This window comes from Chaetodon trifascialis, chromosome 10 (assembly GCF_039877785.1).
Source record: "Chaetodon trifascialis isolate fChaTrf1 chromosome 10, fChaTrf1.hap1, whole genome shotgun sequence".
Taxonomy (NCBI): domain Eukaryota; kingdom Metazoa; phylum Chordata; class Actinopteri; order Chaetodontiformes; family Chaetodontidae; genus Chaetodon; species Chaetodon trifascialis.
In genome coordinates, this window is record NC_092065.1 from 10,862,856 (window position 1) to 10,885,450 (window position 22,595).

The 22,595-nt window shown below is 39.5% G+C and overlaps 1 protein-coding gene across 3 annotated transcripts; it reads right to left on the reverse strand.

Moving 5' to 3' along the window:
- Positions 1-1,065: 1,065 nt before the first annotated feature.
- iqch (IQ motif containing H) lies at positions 1,066-22,020 on the reverse strand. Of its 3 annotated transcripts, XM_070972447.1 has the most exons (21): positions 21,970-22,020; positions 21,252-21,374; positions 21,050-21,147; positions 20,823-20,898; positions 20,562-20,681; positions 18,398-18,477; positions 18,124-18,230; positions 17,744-17,940; positions 17,062-17,601; positions 15,401-15,467; positions 14,392-14,475; positions 14,097-14,278; positions 12,870-13,142; positions 12,571-12,759; positions 7,798-7,918; positions 7,273-7,559; positions 3,909-4,067; positions 2,500-2,622; positions 1,970-2,031; positions 1,406-1,514; positions 1,066-1,266 (listed from the first exon to the last, which is right to left on the reverse strand). In XM_070972447.1, exons 1-21 carry the CDS (start codon positions 22,018-22,020, stop codon positions 1,183-1,185), a joined length of 3,132 nt encoding a protein of 1,043 aa, XP_070828548.1. In that variant the 3' UTR covers positions 1,066-1,182. The 3 variants fall into 3 exon arrangements, with proteins under 3 accessions (XP_070828548.1, XP_070828549.1, XP_070828550.1); XM_070972448.1 differs by lacking the exon at positions 14,392-14,475; XM_070972449.1 differs by lacking the exon at positions 3,909-4,067.
- Positions 22,021-22,595: the final 575 nt, after the last annotated feature.

The following is a 22,595-nucleotide window of genomic DNA, read 5'->3' on the forward strand; positions in this document are numbered from 1 at the left end:
TAACTGTACAGAAAACTGTCTCTATAAAATTAATTATTCTTTTAATTATTATTATTATTATTATTATTATTATTATTATTATTATATTTCATTTACAATTCACAACTTAATTTCTGAAAGAAATATGACTAACTTTGTCCATATGTGCTCACCAGATACGCATACACACAAACACACACACACACACACACACACACACACACACACACACACACACACACACACACACACACACAAATATATATATGAAACATAATACAAAACATTCATTATTACGGAGAGAAAAGTCACTTCAACTTATGTCTTTGCAAAGAGTTGCAGCAGAAGCAGTGAAATCCAGGCTAGATTAAATGAAAAACACATAAATCCTTGCTGTAAGTGTTAATATTATATCTACATATTTATTATAATGTATTTATTTGCAATCGACTTTGCTGGCTACTTTGTACCACTCACTATTTGCAAAACATGGACTCAGAAAACAATTACAAATCATAAACACTGGGAAGTTAGCATATTCTTTTGTACATTTTCAGCAAAAAAAAAAAAAAAAAAATTCTAGAAAATATTATACTTCATAATGTAACATATGATAAAGAAATATATATTGTCAATTTGAAGGAGTTCCGTGACAATAAAATTACAGTCAGTCATGTGTCATGTGTGACCACAGGTTAATAAGGCAAAGTATTACATAACGTCTCATGAAACAATAACACTAAAGAACATACTCACTTATGTTGTAAACATCTGGATACACAGTCAACATGCTGTGCAGTGCACGAACACCACATATTCATTTCATGTTACGCTAGTGGTTAGTATGAGCATGATCAAACTGCACTTTAATCAACACAAAATACAAACGCTTGAAATGTGAATGCACAAATGGAGCCCTCTGATTCCCCAGTGGAGCTGCCAAGTGCATGGTTTACTGTCTTTGATAGCTGTCATTTTACAATATTTAATCACATTCAAGCAGCTAAAACAGATCACGAAACCATTATTATTAAGGTTCATGACAGGTTCATGACGGCGCTTTTCAGAAATTTATTTGCCTATTTGTGTTTGATCAACATCGATTCATCTATGTACTCACAGCGTAATTTGACATCAAAGCTGGTAAAGACATGCTGACTTAACTTTGCAACAGTAAGGCAAGTTTCCAAGTGAAGCAGCTGTCTAAGCAGCAGGTTTATCCTCCACCGCTTGCATCTTCTTCTGAACAGTCATCTGCAGTACATCCTCTATATCCTTGATGAGCTCCTCCAAAGAACAAAAGATAAAAGAAGTGAAATTAATGAAGACCCATTCAGCGAAAGCATTCCACCTGACCAGGGCTTCACTGAATATGCAAGTTTCATTACATAGATGAGGAGAGATCGTTAAGTCATTAACATGGTACCTTAAAATTGGTTTCTCCTTGCGTTTTACAGGCTGATATTTCCTGATGGATGACTGACAGATTCCGAGCAAAGGTCACCAGAGCTCCCTGGAGATCTTCGGAGACTGCTCTATTAACGACACCCCAAACAAACGAGCTTACTAATGTTCCCCATGATGCCGGCTAAGAAACAATCACCTTGTTCATCTGATGGTGGTGGTTAAATGAAACTTTCAGCAGACACCATCTTGAGTCTTTAGGGGGATGAGCACAGCTTGATTTAACTGTTGCAGCACTGTGTAAGCTAAAGGATTTGAGTGATAAATATGGTAAATAACCCTCTGCTTAAGTTTGTAACAGCATTTACAAAGCCAGAGGTGGCATCTTAATCCTCTAAAAGAATTGGCTTTACTCTCAGTCTGGAGAAGTCTTTTCTCCGCCTAATCCTCTACTGTTTTTTTCATGTGCTTGTCTAATTGAACAGAGAAGTAAAGCAAACCTAAATGTGCTCAGAATTCTTTCCCCTGGCAATGAACCCTAAATTTCATTAATACAGTGCGCATATGAATTTGATGAAACACTTACATCATTCCAATCCTGCATCGCTCACTGCTGTCGTAAAGAGCAAACACAGTGCCCTGCTTCCTCTGAAATTTAAGTCACAAACATACAGTCAAGAGAAAAACTGCATCATCACATAGCACAGACTGTCGTCCCTGTCAAAACATGCTGCCAACATTACCCACAATGCAACTTGAAAGACAGCTTGGTTGGAGATTTGGCTGTGTTATGCTAGTAACAGCTAATGTAGCCTCGAGGTGCTAGCCTCAAGCAGAGATGAGGAGCTGCTGCAGAGTTCTGGTAACTTCACTTCTTTCTAGATTCACACCTCCAGATTTTAATTTATTTATTAATTTTTCATTTTCAAACTTAGAATCTTGAGCCCCAACTGACACTGACTCAGCTGACATCACTCAAGGCCATTTATCAAAAGGGTCCATACATCCTATACATCAGTAGAGTCCCTCTTTAAATTAATCATGTATTAAGATTTTAAAAAATTAACAAGATCTAAGGATGACATGAAGGCAAACAAGCAAGTTTTGAATTTTTACCTTCAGGTTAAATCCTATACCATGAGCCTTGCACATTTTGAAGAACACATTATGGTATAACATGGAAAGGTTAGAGTGAAACAAGTGGCTCCCAATGACTGCATACCGATTAACCACAGGAGGCTGTAAAAAAACAAGACAGAAAGTGTATGATGGTTGGCATTAGCCTCTCTGTTAACCTAAAACAAGACAAAATCATTTTATGTTCTATTATATTTGGGAAGAAAATGTTATCGGTGGTGGTGTGTGTAAAATGGGAAGAGAAGAGATGGCTGAACCCCATACACATGTCCTTAGGGTCACTGTTGAGTTTGGGGAGTGTGTGTGATTAGCAAACATGATGAGTGTGGGGCACATGTGGTAAACTGTTGGGCCTTTCTTAATTAACTGCGGGGAGGAACAATTAATGTTTAGAAGACATGCCAAATAAAAGACGAGCTTAATTGTACGATGCCAATCAAAGAAAGTACAGTTTCTGGACTGAAAATGTTTGCATTCAATTTGAGACAAAAGCACTACCGAATGCACAAAAGAGCCACTCAACGCGCAATACATACGATCATAATAGAGGGGTTCTAAGCATGTGAGTGTCATAAGTAACACTAGAGAGGTTGATTACTTAAAAGTGGCAGGGCTGAAGAGGATAAAAATGCTCCTGGTTGTCAGGCGCCTTTGGGAGACAAAAAGAGGAGGCCTAAGCCCCTGTGAGCTCAGGAGAGAGCCCATAACTCGCTGTGATGGCTGTTGTCAAACACAGGACCCTCACACAACAATAAAAGTGTCCAACAGGGATTTAATTGTGTTTGTAATATGCAGGCCCCTAATGATGGCCACTGCTAAAGCCATTAACCACTGCGGTGGCTCAACTGCCGTACTCAAGCACCACCAACTAAATGAATGTTTGATAAAATAATACAAGTCGCAGATTAACAAGCGTAAACTCAGGCATACTGCTAATAAAAGAACTCTATTGTTTAAGGCCTGGCACCAGGTTGATGAGGTGTTCAAGCATGCATACACATGCATAATGAAAATGGTATGAATTATTAATGTGTTGATTATTTAGGCTCATCTATCAAAATGATAATGAATTCAGCATCTAAACACCAATTGAGCTCAGTGCGTAATTACAGTATTTTGTTGTATTTAACAAAAATGAAGAGCAAAACACTGATCTATCTTTGTGATTACTGTAGTGGTGTAATAATATCCTGTACAGTCTCAGCCTGCTCTGGAACTGGTGGCTTCTTTGTTGTGACGGAAAAAAACTGACAAGATAATTTGAAGGAAAGAAAGAATCATGGTAAGAGCATGTAACTTCAATGGCAGCCTTAGAAATCGACCTGCTCGTGCTTAAGAAAAATGTAATATTATCAAAACTGTTATTGTGAGCAAATATAAAAAGGTACTTTGGCTGCAATCTGGTGTTCACAGCATTTCTCTCTGACTGGCATTGGCACGTCTAAATAGCTTGTGCGGCAATTCAGCGTTCCTCCAGTCATCATCAGAAGCATCTGGGTCATGGCCAGCTGGTCACTGTATGTGAGGTGCAGATCAATAGCCCACACCTGCAAACAACACATCACGAACTCTGTGTCACAGCAGAGGAAGACAGACACTATAAACTTAATCATTCCAATTTAATCACAAAAATGGAACATCAAAGTATTTCACCCAGCAATTCTTATAAAGAGAAGGGTCAGTACCTTTTAATCCTTACAATGAAAGGCAGGGGAAAGGAAAAACATGGTTAATGGTGTGTGCTCGACAGATTTAGGTAATTCAACTGTAGACTGACACGAGCACAAAGTAGATCCTTCCCTGCCTATTTGGATTCAGTCTGCCCTGGGCTAGTTTGTTTGGCTCAGGTCTGATGAGAAGCTAAGTTCAGATATGTATGGTAAATGGCATCATTATAAGTATATTAAGGGGTCAGGTATGGTCGTAGCCTTATGCTTAAACAGGGCTAATTTTCCCAATGATAACCTAATAGCTATGCCCTCTCTTCAAAAGTGGCGAATAAATCACCAGTGAAGGAGTTGTTAATAACTAAGTGGCAGTCGGCTGCCTCCTTTTGCTGTTCCTATTTGTCAAAGTAAACGCTCCTGCCAGTGAATGCAAATCGCTGCCTGTCTGAAGCCCGCAGTCTCTGCAACCTGAGCACTTTATCTCCACTAACACATTTCTTATAGGCTATGTGTTATTGTTATTAAATTCAAACATGCTGTGAAACATAGGTCACAGTCTAGGGCTGCAAAAATTATTTCGATTATCGATTAATCTGACAGTCACTTTCTCGATTCATCGTTTTTTCAACGAAATGTCAAAAAATGAGGAAGAACAGCTGTCACATTTTCAAAGGTGACGTCGTCAAATGTTTTCTTTTTGTCTAACCAACAGTCCAAAACCCAAAGACATTCAGATGACAATGATGGAGGACAATGACATTCAGCTAATTTTCACATTTGGGAAGCTGGAATCAAAGAAAGTTTGGCATTTTTGTTAAAAAAGAAAATCAATTAAAAAAAAGATTAAAAAAATAATGAAACCAATTATCAAATATCACAATCGTTGCAGATTCGTTTTTTTGTCAATAGAGTAACTGAATTATATCTCATAAGTTCTGATCAAGTTCAAAACCAAATGTATGAATCTTCTTCACAACACCTCCAGAGAACCACGTGAGGAAATATCCAAAATAATGTATTCAAATATTATAGTGACGTTTTTCTTTACAATCATTTTAGGCAACCTGTCATCTGATTAATAAGACTGGAGTTATGCATTCGGCTACAATGATGCAGTTAGTGATATGAAACGTTTTTCAATGAGTAAAAAAGCCAGTGCTTATGATTTCTAATTGCACTGGTAAATATTGTAATTTCAACATTTTGACCAGTCTTCAAAAGTGTTATAAATGGCACACGTCGAAACAATCAAAACCATTGTAACTTGTGTACCATTCAGTAGTATGTCCTGTGCTTTTACTGCCATACAGACATACTGTGGCCACCACTGGATGGATGCTAGTCTCTATGCATCAGGTTGGTACCTGGACATGGGCGATGGACACACTCCACCGCACCATTCACCCGACTCACTAAAAAATCATACTCCGATGTCTCATTGTCGCTCTTAACAAAGCCGTGGGAAATGTAAGCCTGGATTGTACCTGTTTTCTATTGCCTTGCATTTTCATTAAAAACCCTGATGCTGCAGCTGGGGCCCCACCGTTCCACAATGTGAGGAAAGACTGCAAGGGCAAACATATGTGACCCACTTCTTCCCATCAAATAAAGTAGGCAGCTTTTAGCAACAGGTTTGAATCTAAATTGATGTTTAAATCCAGACAGGTTTGCCCATGTGGCTCTCCTCTGTCTGAGCACTGTGTGTGGGGAGATGGTTAAGAATCTGTCTTTAATGTTCCTGCCTCTATTGAAGCACATGCTGTTTATAGTCTGTTCTTAATTATGCTGTCAGTGAATCCCATTCAATTTTGGGTCAACACTGAACCTGAAAATTAATTCTAAGGCTGTCATTATATCAGTCTAAGCAGTTAAAAAAGGCCAGCCTCTGTCCCTATGATGAATTTGAGAAATACCAGTTTTTCTGATTTGTGTCACTGAAATTACAATTTCATTGACTATATTAAATCCTGAAATGTCATAAATACTGTGAGATATCTTTTTACCTTAAAATGAATACAATGCGGTAAAATCCAGTCCATGTAAAGACTGCTGACAAAAAATATTTCTGTATTTTAAAGGAACTAAGAAAACCAATGCACTAAAATAAAAAATCACTTAAACACAAAATATTACAAAAATATATAAACATTATTCTTTAAGTTTTAAAATACAAACTGCATTGTCTGAACACTGCTTTGCTCACACTGTGTTAACATGTAATCCATAAGATACTACCCTCTAGTGGCAATCATGCCCTCAGCTCATGTCTAATCCAAATCCATTTTTCTGAGATTCATGATGAATGCAGCACAAATAAAACTTGATTTTATTTCATGTGTCACTATCTGATGCATTTTTAATTAAAGAAAAAGAAAAAAAAGAAGGTCTGTGTTCTTTTTCTCTTTTGTAAAACTATAAAGTAGTAATTCAATTTTGAAGGTTTAGTATTTTATAGACCATATTATAAACAAAGCATTTCATTTTACAGCTCTGGATCAATAAGCAGCCAGTGTAGCCACATGTTAGGAGCAGAGGTTAAACCATCATAAACCAGTCCATTTCCAATATCATAAATCAAGAAGGTTTCAACAAAACTTAATCCTGACAAATGAGATGAGGCTTCCATGGCGCCTTGCTATAATAACGAGAGAAATTTTAGCAGACCACTGCAGGTAACCAGCTAGGGGTTAAACACTGACAGGGCATCCCCGAGAAGCTGCCAAATCACTTTAGAATGACCTATTGTTTGAAAGATAGGAGCCTCTGAGTTTCTCAGTGTTGTAAGGTTAAAGGGCAGGCCTTAAATGGTGGAATCGGTGTATCGACACAATAAGACCTGACAGTTTATTAGATGGCCGTGTGACACATTTGGTCCCTGCGTCCACTGTTTGCCTTGCCTGTTTTTCAAATCCCAAGGGAGCAGTAAGGGAGGCACCTATCTGCTCATATGATCCCTGATCCAGCCTAAAAATTGATCTCTTTTACCAATAAAGTAAAATAAAAAGCTTTGACACCACATGTTGCAACAGCCCAGAACATAATTATCGTGGTAGCATGAGCCTCTCTTGCCCTGCCTGTGTCTCACCTTCTGCTCCATGGTGTTGTGGTTCAGAAAGGTAGCCAAGTCCACGGAGACATAACCTACGATAAGGCGCTGGATACAGGCCTGGCCCACACACATGCAGATGGAGTGCAAGGTCTCTGGGTGTACGGAGGTCTGAGGAACAGTGGAGCCTATAGTTTCCAGTTGACAGGAGCCGTGAAGCTGGTCTCCACAGGAAAGCATGGTCACCTCACCCCCGGGCTCTAACAGCAGATCTACTGTCAGACAGGTGACACTGTCTGAAGGGGGGTAGGCCTCCACCACACCGCCTGGACACACAGTGAGAGCAGAGGAACGGCTACAGTACAGACGACAAAAAGTTACCAATGACACAGCCAAACTCTCCTAGCAGCTGTTTAACAACCAGCAACAGTAACATGAGAAACGTTTTATTTGTCAGTTCACACAGGCAGCATCTGGGAATGAGAGCGGACATAGGAAAAGGCTGTTACAAAGGGCTGAATCTGCAGGTGAACAGGCTTCAGTGCTTGACATTACATATCTGACCTTGCCTGAGGAAGGTCTTCAGGAAGCAGGCCCAGTTGGGATAGACGGAGGTTTTAGCAGGCCGGGCGTGACGGGCAAGCCACTCCGGGATCTCATCTAAATATCTGAGCAGGACAGACTCCTGCAGAAAGAAAGTGAAGGTGCATGCATTAGAGATCTGCTGAAAATAAGCTGGTGACATATCTGAGGATATTATGTATGTTTGTGTACTCAAACACAAGTCAGTAACAAGTCCTGGCTACTTTATTTCATCCCATTATCAAAGCTTTCTCGGTGTCGACTACATTATTGGAAATGGCCTTGTCTGATCCGGATGACTCCAGTGTCTGCTTGTTATCCTTGAGACCTTTGGTGGCTGCTTCAATTTCTGTGTGAGTGTCTGATGGATACTGCGGGAGGGTCTATCTGTGAGTGACAGCCTATTATCAGAAGGCCTCAGGAGTCTAATGGCTTTAACTCACAGCCACAGAGACAGCACCTGCCCTCAATAACAACTCTCTCCACTGGGCAGCTGATGAATGCCTAAGCTAGGCCCATCTATCTGGGGATCAATCGGGGCTCGACTGGGATCGATATCACTCTTGTTTCTGTAACTAGGAAACGCCATAATGGTTTCACCACTTAATTATGCTGTTAATTTCTAACTTTTGTTTTAGGTGTTTCTTAAACAGTTTGGCAACTCATGTACACTGTTTCCTCTGGCAATGCTCTGATATAGTTAAAGTAACAACAGTGACTGTACTAAACCTTTAGCTGTCATTTTATGCCATATATATTGTATTATACAACTACAATTGATGGCTTATTATGACTGTTGAAGACAGTCAAAAGACACAAGAAGTGCTGAGTCTTCTTTAAATACAGGGTTCTGTATGTAATAATGTCTGTATATGACTATTAGACAGGAATTTAATTTGGTCATACACGATAAAATGTGTGAGACGTGTCTGAAAGATGAGTAAATTCTGAATGGAAATAATGTCTTTGTTCTTTCGTTGTTCTATCCAGGGCATTACTTTGTTTTGAGTACATGCTGTCTGGCTTCACTGGAGACAGGACTGGAGATTATGCTGTTGATATTCCAGTCATGTAACAGCCATCATCATATTCAAGTACTGTAAGAGGCGAGGTCAAATGCTACACAGTGATTCCCCTTACACAAACCATAAAGCACACAATGGTGCGGCAAAAAGTGTAAGGGAACGGTTGTCATTTTCAACGGAAGAGCAAGCTCACCCCAGGACTTTGCCTATGCAGTTCACAGAAACAGCAGGACAGGAAGAAAAGAAAGAGAGGTATTTTGCAATAAATTATTTGGACTTAAACTGCGTACAGTACCCTGTGATAGGATTCAAGCTTTGCTTGGTGTCCACATAAAGCCAAGCAATCTGGTCATAAATAAAATAGATGTTGCCCTGTCTCTGATTGCCATTTCATCTCTCCATTACATAGTGAAACAACTGAGAAGCGCCAGCAAGTCTCAGGAATAGAGGGATATAATCTGACTAGTCACACATTTTGTACAAATATTCAATATCTAACACTGTCCCAGCAGAGCTTCAGCCTCAGTCTACTACAGCTCATGACTAATTTCATTTGTAATATTAAATGAAATCTTAGGTTAGTCTCTTGCTCTCACATTATTTTCATCCCTGGTTGAATTTAACATTAGTACAAAGACAGCAACATTTCCTCTGCTTAAAGATTGCGCAAAAAGCACTTATGACCTTCAGTGAAACGACAGAAAACACAAAACAAACACTTATCGAATGACGTTTTGACGTCTTAGTGAGGAAATTCAGGTTAATTATGTTCAGGCAGAACATCATATATTTAAACTCCTTTGTGCAATCACAGACTGCACAATATTTAGACATAAAACATCTGTATAAAATGTGCCTGTACCTCTTCAGTGGTAGTGATTATCAAATGACCCATTTCGTTGACAAACTTAACCTAAATAAGGTGTTGCTCAAGATCTGTTTGTACACAGCGTGACAAAAAGAAATACTCCATCTGTTGACGCTATTAGGTGTAATTTTTACCCTCTTGTGCCTAATGATCCATATGCAAGCTGTGTGAGCGCTTAAGTGTGTGTGTGGCCCCCTTCAGGCATTGCATGGGTGCAGATCTACATGTCTTTAACCTCTCTCTGTGTAAATGCTAGAAGATACCCGGGGGCTTTCTGCTGGCTGAAACATTGTGCTAGAGGCTGTGGGCCTCACAATATTCAGAGAAACACACCATCGACTAGACCTCTGTGGTGACCTGTAGTGCTGATGCAATCCCCATTCCTTCATTTTGTAGCCTTTTAGGCTTACTTTGGCATAGCCAGAAGGGATCTGATTGTTGGTATTATTCTGAAAGACCACATGGCATTCTTATGAGTCAGACTCCTTCATGCTGCGCCCTTCAGAACAAGCAATAATTAAAAAAATATGCACACAGTCTGCGTAAACTAAGGTCAAGTATACTCTCTAATTCCCTCTCTACTTTACGGTGATTATAAATGGTATGAGACATTCCACTGAATTGTAAAACATATTTGTATATAATATGCACTTCAATCATCACTTATTTGTTATTTTTTGGTGAACAATAATCTTGGTGAGGAACTGTTACATTATGAATTAATATTTAAAATGCTTCATTTGATAATTTGTGCTTCTTTAATAATTAAATTGCTCCTATTTTCATAAACATCTATTGCTTAAATGATTGCAAATATTCAGCATTGTGAGTATATATCCTATTCACTAGCTGTCACTGACACTGCAATTAGGTCCACTTCTTTTCAGCAAAGTGCTTTGTTAATGAGTGTTATATCTCAAAATATACTGCCATGTTCAAACATCCATCTATGGTTTCTGCTGTGAGGAGAGGAAGGCGAGGAGATGCGCTGATATAAAATATTCATATGCTTCTATCTAATCAACAACGATGTTCTGTAATCTTTCAACATATAGAGCCAAATTGCCATCTTCAATATAAGCGGGTACAGCAGCAGAAGGACGATGTAATACATTTAGGGGGCTGACACATTTTAGGGGAAAACAATGTCATAACAAAAAATCATGCAATGAGGAGCACAGGATGTGGGCTTTGCTTTGATTAAAAGAGCAAGGTGTAGAATAAAGGCCAGTTAAAGTGTTGTGTCCATATGGCCCAGAAGCCCCGGGGCTGTCGGCCTACACTGGGGGCCTCGGCACTCTTCCCTCTCCATGGGACCCCAGCTGGTGAAACAAACCCCATTTACTTCTCTGTGCTGCCTCAGCCACCATTATGGACCTTGGCTGTGGCTCAGCCATTCTCTGCCATAATTAACAGCACCAATGCCACAACAATTACAGCCCCGCACCGCACATACACTATGAATCAAAGAACGAGCTAATAGGAACGAAACAGAGTGAGCCATAAGAAGCTTGAGATGACTGCTGTTCTTTCAAATGGAATAAAAAGTAAAATCGTTGTGCTCCAAGCCCACAATCATTAGCCAGTAATTAGTTTACACAAAGCTCCCAGTTAAATGGCAAAATACGGTAATTAAGACATGACAGAAAATCAAAGGCTACTTTGTAAGCATATGAGAAATAAGAGCCAGAGGCTCAGAAGCTGTGTACTGATTGCATCTGTACTAAATGAATGGTTTACCAATGATAAAGTACATTTTATGTGTTTCAAATAGGTCTAAGACATTCTATTCAATTTAGTTTTTAAGAAGAAAGCAAATGTTAATATGTTCACAATGTTGCACTTTTAACCCTACAACCCCTGGCATTTATCCTAAAATGTTCTCTTGACAAATGCTCAGATGCATCCCATGAGTGTTACGGACAGACAGACAGAAAACTGAATGTTGTAATGCACGAGCAGCGGATGAAAGCATCAACATCAGCTGCAATTAAGGGTTAAAGTGTTCAGTGTCATTTCTACTCCCAAATTCTTTCAAGGCATTTCTAATACATATCAAATCAGGTGTGAATCTGTGTGACATTAATAGTTTAATAAAAATATATACATGTGTACAGAGAAAAAAAATGCTCTGTTGACCAGAATGTCTGCATTGTGATTTAATTGTCAGGTGAGTTAGGGCATTCCTACCACTGGACAGGCTTTTATTCTCTTCAACACACCGACACTGGTTGATGTGTGTGCCTCAGAGAATGGATAATGGCTGTGTGTATAAACAGATATTTTATGTACTAATTTAATGTTCTAGGGACAATGCTCAAAACACTGTACTACAGGGACCAGCCTTGTGACTGTTACATGAAGACGGCCCACTCTGAGCTAAATGATGGCATCTCTCTGACCCCACTGTGACCTATGCTTTTGCTCCATCAATGACAGAAGTGGCTCTAAGCCTTTTTTTGAGCTGCCTTATGTCAACAAGGAGCACAATCTCCATTTTAATATCTAGCTGTTACTGTAATGTTATCTGTTAAGCATCTATTTGTTACCATGTTAACCTTAAATGGCCGATTCCTCATTGGCATGAGTGTAATAATAATAGCAATAAACTTTATTTGTATTGCACTTTTCTAAAACCAGTGCTTTGCAGGGAACCATAAAAACAACACATAATAGTAAAAAACCTCAATTTAGAGAGAGGTAATAAGGGAAATAAATAAAAAAATAAAAACACAAACCTAAAATTCAAGCAAATTCAATAAAACATTGCATAAAAGTAAGTGTAGAAAATGTGCTTTAAGAAGTGGTCCTATAGTTTATGACAGGGAGGGAATGACGCAATCCTCCAAGTCTCATTTTTACCTGAATCCGTTTTGTGTTCCATAGCTCAGCACCATAACGATGGTATTCCTTCAGGGCCCAGTCATGGCAGCTAAGATGGCATATATCACAGTATGCTGTACCACGGCCGCCATGCTCAGAGTCCATCCTGAAGAGCCAACGCTTCACGTCCATGTTTTGAGTCATGAGCTCAGCCAGTGTTTCATGGAGCTAAACCAAGAGACAGACACTTGAATTACAAACTTAAAGATTTACAAGTTACAAGTGAAAGTTAAAGAGAAAATGTGTGTGTGCATGTGTTTGAGTTTTTGATCTCTGACCTGGTTTAGCGAGTAGATGTCTTCTTGACCAGGAGGTACATCAACCTCTGCCCCGGCGAAGATCCTCCTCCCTCCAGACTTGGTGCTGTAGAGCTGTGCAATTGCAGGTTCTGGAGCCAGGACAGGCACTCCTAGCTCCTCAGCCACTGCCAGGTCATCCACATGGGCCACTCCACCCACAATATAAGTCTGCTTCCCCTGGATCAGGTTCTTGATGCGCTTCAGGGTACATGGACTGTACTTTAGCAGCGTGGACAGGCACATGTTGTGGGTCTGGAAGACAAGAGGGGAAAAAGATTACTGCTGGAGCTAAGAGTTCTAAGTGTGTCTTCCAAGGGTTGTTCCTCGACCTGATTTATCACTGTGTACACACAACAGATCTATTATTGTAATAGCCAGCAGGGTTTTGACCTCTTCTGTATTCTAGCAGGTTGAATTGATAAAAGCTGCCTGTGGGAGGCCTCCCCTATCCTTCACATCTTTAATGTGTGCTAGCAATGAGCTCCTTGGGAATATAACTAATTACTTCACATCTGTATTTATTTGATCCACATGGAATTATCCCTTCTGTCACTGGCAGAATGCGCTGCCAGCCATGGGTAGCAGTGATTCATCTCAGCAACACGTCTGGTACAGTTTAACAACAAAACAGCAGGAAAATCAATAGAAAGAAATGAAGAAGACCATGTCATGTTGCACATTCAATCTAGTGCAAAAGGAGGTAAAAAGATGGATAGAATTGCTGGATGTAAAAAGACAATATCGCAACACCTTGCTTTTATTGCACTGAGGTAATCAAAACAATTCAGAATGTTTGAAAGTGCTGCAGTTAGATGGAATGAACAGATAATTAAAGCAACTAATATAGAATTTAATTATTTACTGAACACCAGCTAGAGACCATTAAATGTATTTTAATTAAGTATAACTTGCTATAGCTTTAGTGTGTTTACTTCAAAATAACACATATGTTTAATTTCAGAAGTAGTAAAAGGGAATGAAAAACAATACAACAGACAGAGAGTGTAGCTCACACAAGACAACTGTGCAGTAACAATCTCCTCTAGTACCCTCTAGAGGAGAATTTACAAACTACAGATGTACCTCCACAGTACAATACAATCGATTTCTCTTCAGCAATTTCTAAGATCCTACAGAAAGCGTGCATGATCAAGGTTTTGTTTAAAGTTTAATTTGAGCACAAAAAGTGGAAGTGATTGATCTTACTGGGAAATAATCCACAGCCTCAGGTGTGAGGATGACAAAACGTCTGACGGAGGATGAGGCCTGAGTTTCCCCGGTGTCAGCTCCATCTGTGGCTCCATCACACTTCAGGAGGCTCGTGTAATAGTGCAAGATGTCTTCCTCCAGATGACGCGGACATATGTAGATCACTTCCACATTTTTATCTAAAAAATACACAGGACTTTACAAACTACATGTTTACGATAAAGCATGCAGGGAAAGCAGACATGTGTGTATGAGTGTGTAGGACACTGGTGTCACTGTGAAAAGCTCCGACCTCTAATGTCACACAGTCTGCTTATTTGGATGTTCTGTAGGATGTCAAATCCCCTCAAGCTCAGTCGCTGGCTCTGAGAGTAACCTGTCAAAACAAGGTCAAAAGTATTTGCACAAGACTTTCAAAGAGAGATCACATCTTCTGTAATTGGCTTTACTAAAAATATGAAGCTCTGAACAGCTGCCCTCAGACGTGTGGGCTACTGGACTTGGGGATGAGGCAGGTAAGTCTAATCGCACAGTAGTGCATTCTGATGATTAATTTATCTTAATAATTAGCAGGTGCGGTGTCTGTCGTGTGCCGGGAGTCCTGTTGCATCATGTCCAGCCACCACTGAGCTACATCCAGTGGTACCTCCAGGATTTTACTCAATGTCTGTCTGGATATCTGCCTGAGAGAGAATCCTCAACTGAATCAAGGTAATTAAATGATTGGATTCATGCTAATTAACAACAATGGGGTTCAACTTTCTAATTATCCTTGCTCACACAGCACTCTCTGTAGCCACCCCAAGTGCAAATAAAGCATTCCATCTGCTAGTAATTAGGCTTAATAATTTTAGACAATCGCTCAATGATTTACAATGCACATGCCTGATTACAGTCTAAATTTGAGTGCCATGGTGAAATTAGAACAAGAACGGATCATAGCTTGCATTCTGTGTCTAGTTCAAAAACACAGCAGCTTCTTTCTCTTTTGAGTGTTTTTTTTTCTTTTTCTTTCATTTTTTTGCACAGCAATAAAATAAGACCTTTGTGCCTCTTGCAAATATTCAACATAATGGCTTTTCATTTGCTTAATCTGCAAATTAAATGGCGATTGAGACTAAATTGTTCAGTTCCCTGGCATGGGGACTGTCATCATCCTGTGAGTGCTTTCCTGCAGAGAATCATTTGAACGAGACAGAGTGCCTCCACCAGGGCCACAGACTGGAGCAGCAGAGTGGTGAGACAGGGGATGACTGCTGCTAGATCAGATGTGTGTGTGTGCACCAGGCAGAGAAAGCTACCTAATGAAGGGATGTGGATAATGGTCCTCTTGGAGGACTGGATGTGTTTCCAGTTGGCTGCCAGATGCTGGGGATGGAGAAAAGGAGTGATCAGAGAGGGGACTGCCTGAGCATGTACACACATACACATAAACACATGCGCACACACACAAATCATCACATCACTGCATAGCTAAAACACATCAAGGCAATATCTCTCTGGGCTAACAGAAGCAAGCCAAGCATAAAATACCACCTTAATTAAATTAAGCGTTTACTTTAGAAACATCTTCTCACAATTAATTCAATCAGCAAGTGTACATGATGCCACTGCCAGGGGAAGATTAGCAGGCTTAATTAACAGGGTATGAATGTTTAAAGAGTGAGAACATACATTTAGTGCATGTATACTCACACAACGATGTTAAAATGAAATGAACTTGTAGGCACTAATTAATATTGTGTCAGCGCTTCTAAAGATGTACAACCCAGATGACAGCACAGACATGACATCTATGCTGAATGGGAAAGAAATTTACAGAGCACTGTGCATACAGGAAAATTGTGCTGTCACACTCCTCTCTTGAAGAGCTAAATAGGAGCACATTTTTATTTCTTGAGCTTTAGATTGCAAGGTTCTGCAGAAATGTTTAAAATAATTTGAGGTATTGGGTATAAAAGTTGTGACACCTTGGAAAAAGCTGTAAAGTAGTAAATCGGTCTTAATAAGGTGTAAACCCCAGAAAATCCAAAATTTATTTACCATGTCAAATAAAATCATGGCAATTTTAACTGCGTTAAATTAAATCAGTTTTGGCACACTTATATTTTGTAAATTTCCCATTCAAATCAATCAAACTTTCATTATACCACTGCATTCACAATAATTTTCCTTTACAGTCTGTTTCCATTTTAAATCCTAATATCACCACAACATATTATTTAATTTGTATATTTAAATGATCTATAATACTTATAGCATGAAATTATATATTTAGTTACTGCTGCATGTACTGTAATTGACCATCAGAACGGATTGGGTTTTGCTCTTGATCTCCAGCCCCCATAATCACTATTTCTCTATTTGTCTCTTTTGCCAGCAATGTGGCTGCAGTTTTATTGTTCATCTGTCTCGGTCTTTCTTTCTGCTCTTCCCTTCTGTTCATCTAAATCCTCCGTTTTATGTTTATCTTGCCTCTTTCTGTTGTTCTACTCTGTCTCACTGCTCCCCTCTGCTGTTCTGTGTTTCTGTTCATCTCAAACCAGAACTACTGCAGCTGCACATTTTAGTTTAAGTTACAATGATTAATGACTCTGTATTCTTATAGACAAGGGATTACCCCATTTCTGTTTGTACTTTTACAATAATTTATTCCTAGTAGCAGAGAGTCTTGGCACATCTGAAAGGATATCACTGAACCTTTCATTTTTTCTATAGAGTACATGATTATAAAAATGATTAATGATTAATGATGATTAAAAAAACCTCAGACGGAAACAAATTTAGGATTTGTCTTATTCAATATAATTTAGAAGTCATAGATGAAAATCTGACTGTTAATTTGGAGAAGCTGAGAAAGAGGAGAAACAATGGAAATATTTGAAAAGGGTGGGAAAGCAATATTAAGTTAGACAGAGAGAGAAAGAGAGAGAAAGAACACGTTGGATATGAGCAACATCACCTGGGCTCTGCTGCGGTAATTCTCCAGTTGTCTGAAACGCCGGGCCTGCAGGGCCTTTCTGACACGACGCATCTGAGTGCGCATCAACCATGAGATGGCGATTGTCCCTGCCGCCCACTTGCGCTGACAGTGGCGCAGGTAGGCTGTCCGAGCTAGGTAGCGCCTCCAGCAGGACTGGATGTGGATGGCAGCTGCCTCAGTGCCTCCCACTCCCTTGTAGCGCTGACCTGGGCGTAAGACAAGACCCAATACCTCCTCCCGGTTTTCAAGCACTGAGAGGAGGCTGATCGCTGGAGGAGCCTTTCTCCAGCCATTATCCCAACCATGGCTGAACTCCACCAGCCGTTCCCCGCTCACTTTAGCTAGAGGCACAGCAAAGTCCCTGAGCAGCTTTTCCAGGGCCTCCAGAGCATCTACCACACTGCTCCAGCACAAGCTAAAGCTCTGCTTGAAGTGAAAGAAATCTGTCGCCACTGGGTTGATCTGTCCCTTTATGATGGTAAAGGAGTATTTGCTGATGTTTACAGGAACATGTAGATTCTACAAAACAGAGGGACACAAGTGAGAGACAACCAAACTAGACATAAATAACACAAGTAAATGAACTGAAATATTGTCTTTGATGACCTTATCTTTCTTTATCTAATTTAACATCTATTTAAAACTATTAGAGTATTCTTACTTGAGGGCTTTCAGGGATAAGACCGTTGGTGCCTTGCGTCATATCCCTGTGGTCCAGGCTCTTGGAGGTTGTGGTGGGAGGTGGTGTCTTGGTGGTCCAGAGGGGTGTACATTCTCTGTCTATTCTTTCACAGGTGGATCCAGGTTCTGTTTCCCATTTCAGCTGCTTGAGACACCTGGACTTCGTGCCTGTCAGACCTAAAGCCACAAACTTGACAGGTTCAACTGTATTCTGTTAGTGTTAAGCATTTTCTAAACTTTCAAGACTGCACAAACCCTATATGTTATTTGAAAGACTATAGATGTACTTCAAATAAAATTTGTGATATAGAATCCAGTGAATATGTCTGTAAATATCTTCTGTAGAGTAGAAGCACTGACCAGTCTTAGAAGAATATGAATTGCCTCTGGGGTGAAGAGAAGCAGCCTTGTGTTGGATTGACATGTGAAGCAAACTTGGATCTGGCACTGATGAAAATGAAAAATAACTTTCAAAACAATGTGTGACATAATAACTGGGGAAAAGAAAGTTAATTTAAAAAAAGAATCTGAATAATTTCCTGTAACAATGTAGTTAGTAGCAGCTGACAGACAGTGGTGAGGAGTGAGTGGTGAGGTATGTGTCTGTTTACCTGTCCCCATCTCCTCTTCGAACAGTGCCAGATTATGGCGGCCCTTTTGTTCAACGGACTGAAGACTAACGACAGGGCCAGTGATTATTCTGTGATGTTTTGCCTGAACAGAACATGTTTATAAGATCAGAGTTTGTACATTCAATATAAATAAATTCAAATCCTGGTCCAGTGGTTCCTGATCTTCTCCTATAACACTGTTGCCCTCCGTAAAACAAGCCAAGCCTTACCTTCATCAAACAAAATGCACCAATGACACGCTGAGCACTTGAGAAGTTTAAATTGAATGTTTTTTCTTTAGATTTTGTTTCTTTTTGAGAGACATTTGTGTAAGTATAGGAGGCAACCAGCCACCAATAAGACTCATTTCAGTTTTGTGATGTAAGAAAAAAATCACTGTCAAGTAGAATGAGTGTAAAGGAGATGGCTGCATGATTACAATAGATTTTCTGTATTCATTAAGAATTTAGAGGAGTAAAAATCCTGGCACTGGCAAAGTTTTAAATTGTCCTGTAATCTATCTCCTGCAGCCATTAATCAAAAATTTAAAGATTAAAGATCTGTTAGGCTACATTTTTTCTGAGCACGCATTATTGCATCATAATAAAATTAAAAGTAGATTTAATGGCCTAGTTCAATATAAACAGATTCAAATGTCTCATTACTCAGAAAACACAAAGTTTGTGTTGCTGATCCTTCAAACTTGTCACCTAACGTCCTCTCCTTCGTTCTCCTCAGACCACTGAGCTCTCTGACAGACCACAGGTAGTAGCCAGGTGCTGGGAGAATCTTCCCCTCAAAGGCACACATCTGTTTCAGATGGGGTTGGGAAAAGGTGGCACCTTTTGTAAAATTGCTAAAATGCAAAAGCTCATTCCCTGGCATGAGTATGAAGTAGAGAAGAGCTGGCCTGAGTAGCAGGAGGAGGAAGCAGGCAGGGAGCCAGTGGTTAGCAGTTGGAGAAGCTACGGCTGTCTTATTGGCATGCTGGACCAGGTACCCACTTCTGTCCTGAGACAGCTGTAAACCAGTAGCCCATAGCACAGCAATCAGGCGCCTGTTTCTTTAGAAGAATGCTGATGTGCTGCAATCTGCTGCTTTCCGCTTTCTGCAGCCAGCACTTCCATCTCTCCTATATCAGAATGACAGTCTTGGCCACGATTTCTCGTGTCAGGTACAGATTCCCTAAAACATATTGGAGAAGAAAGTGTGTAAAATATATCTAAAACTAATGCCGACCTTTGCAAAGATTAATTTGTTTTCTGTGATAAGTGCTGGCTGTCATCACTAAGCCAAGTGACCTTTATGTCACTGTCTCTCTGAGCATGAGATTTGAAGTATCTATTAATGCAGACCTGTACCATCACTCTTCACTCCAGCATAAAGTGTCTATTCTGGGGATTAAGGGAGTGAGTATCAGGGAAAGGAACAATGATATCCAATTCATCTTCATTGTAGCAGAATCTCTTGTAATGCTTCCTAATCAAATCTTTCCGGAGGCATGTGCTGTATGTTACAATTAATATCAACAAAGACTCAGGACACAGGAATCTCTCACTGCACGGAGCAAATAACTGGAGGACATGGCATTATTCAGATTATAGTTTATGATTATAGTTGATTATAGTCTTTTCCAACAGTAAGACTGAAGTGTGATGAGAAAATCTGCTACATACCTAAGAAAGCCAAAATACCTGATGTGGCCTGATTTTCACAAGATCTCCTGGGTGTTGGGTTTTACAAAGCCACAACTGAATTAACTGTCATCCACTCCATAACTTTCAGGTAGACTATTCAATCTAACAACAAATTGCAGTACATAATTATGGGAGAAAAAGTCAGCTATTACCTTTTTCCATAAAGAGCCTGAAAGGCTCCAAGGCAGACTCGAGTCAAGTAGCATTTTTAAGTCTATCGTGTTCACTTTAAACCCACCTGGAGTACACAATATATCATTATGAAGTACCATGCTTTTCATAGATCTCTTGTGAAAATCACAGTATACTTTTAACATTATTTCTGACATTAATAAGTTACCATGATACCAACAGCCCAAAAACCATGCTGTATTTTCAAAGTACCTCATCAAACCTCTCTGTAAAGTGCAATTCTGTGGAAAACATGCCAGGCATAGAAAAATGTAATCCTAAAGTTAAATGTATCTACATTTCTAGCCAGATTACTTACTGCATTTGTACTCCTCTTGTGGACATTAGGTAGTGATATCCCAAATTTCTGGTGCATAATGGCTCTGTTGTTTGGGTGAGCAGGATTATACAGCAAGCGCATGGCTAAAGCTGACTTGTGCTGTACAAGACAGATAGAGGAAAAGTACAGAACTTTGATTATATAAACTGTTTAAGTCTAAGCCTATAATAAGACATCTTGTACTACATATTTCTGAGTAAAAAAACGAGCATTCCTTTCTGTGCATGAATAATAATCTACCTTTTCCCCAGGTGAAGCCCCTGGAAGGTCTTCTCTGTGTGGATGCATATCTGGGATACTTTCCAGTGCAGGTTTCCTGTGTAATGAGTCTATTTATGATCATAATACCCATCACCAGAATGTATGCAATTCTATACACATTTCTTCAAAGTTCTAACAGTGAGGTGGGAAACTTTAGAAAATAATTCGGTAACAACACATGACAGCTTCTGCTTACCAGGACTTACCTTTTAGGAGGCTGCACTGTCTTTTTTTGTAAGTCTTCAATGCTTGGAAGAACCAGAAGCTGCTTAGTCACTGTTTTCAGATAATCCTCTGTGTGTTTCTATTTACAGTTAAAGAACATAGAAGTTGTCTGTTTAATTCCACCACATTTTTCTGATGTATATTCATTGATATCAGTGCTTATTCTGCATAAAGCATCCTTACCCTGATGCTACTCTCTGTTTTGCGAATGGCAGAGTCCAAGGCTTGAAGGTCCAGTGTTTTTCCCCTTTCACTGATGGTGATTTTCTCAAGATTACATCTGAGTTGTCTCAGATCATCCTGAACCTGAAACATACAGTTCTGTGATGTGGATTTTTGAACCTTGTCCAGCAGTCGATTGAATATTAAAATCAATACACTTTTTTCTGCCATTGCTGTTAAAGGCATAACTGTAAACAAACCCAATTTTTTTAAAGATATCAGTAAAGAAAAGTGTAATGCATCCGCCGACCAGAGGTGGCGGGGCCTCTAACAGGCTTAGACAGTGGAAGCTGCGTATAACGAATAAGAAAACAGTGGGGCCATGCTTGTAGTTTTGTTTCTGAAAAGTTGGGGCATAGTTGATGGATATACTAGATGTAAACATTGGTTTTGGCCCGGGCTACATGTGGGGCTACCAACAACCATGAATTGTTCTTGCATATTAGGAGCTTATCTAAGTTTGTATGTCTAAAAAGATAAAGAACGATAACGTTTAGCTATTGTCTGCACTGTGGTCATAACTCTGCTCATGATAACATTAACTTGACCTTAATCTCTAAAACTAGCTAGTTAGCCAAAGACAGATAGACTAACTAGCTAACGTAGCCTTTCTCTAGGAAGGCGTGAAGTTAGTTATTAACTTTGCTGACATTAAGCCAAGTTAGCAAGACAACATTACCTGAAATAAAACTGCTCCCAACTTATCTTCGTTTTTAAGCGTATCAGACATTTTTCTTATTATTGGGTACACTATGACTTGAACATGTCGCGATATCACAATGATAGCTAACATTAACTACTGTTATCAACCAGTTAGCTCGCTAGTTATCCATGAGAATTCTTCACACAGTACTCGTAACCATAACAACAAGATGACACCCAGAGGTTCTTTGGTTGTTATTTTTCCCCGAGTTTAAGCTGTCAGACTGTCAAGTTCTGTCTGTATGCACACCACCGGAAAACCTCTATTGCAGTTAGCAGCAGAAATGTCAACTGTGGCTCTACTTTAATCCTACTGTAAATAAACCTACACCTACATTAAAGATTTATTGGTGGAGTTTTCCGGGGTGGCGTTTTACCTGTAAGGCAACCTAAGGAGTATTACTACAGTCGATCAAAATGTTTCTAAAAAGCTTCGGTACAGGAAGCGTATTTAAATTAAACACGAATCACCTTTTTAGTATTTATATTATGAGGATAAATAATGTAATGGCAACGCACATAAAATTTATCGAAAGGCGTTATTAAAACAAGCCGTGAGCCCTGTTTTTTTTTTTTTTTTTTTTTTTTTTTTTCCAACCTAAC

Bases quoted from the DNA above. Each gene is read 5' to 3' on its own strand.
- iqch (XM_070972447.1), bottom strand. From the start codon at position 22,020: ATGTCTGATACGCTTAAAAACGAAGATAAGTTGGGAGCAGTTTTATTT. The intron at 21,375-21,969 runs GTAATGTTGTCT...TGTATGTTTCAG, and splicing joins TGGGAGCAGTTTTATTTCAG to GTTCAGGATGATCTGAGACA. The intron at 18,478-20,561 runs GTAAGTAATCTG...TGTTCTGTTCAG, and splicing joins ACAAGAGGAGTACAAATGCA to GCAAAACATCACAGAATAAT.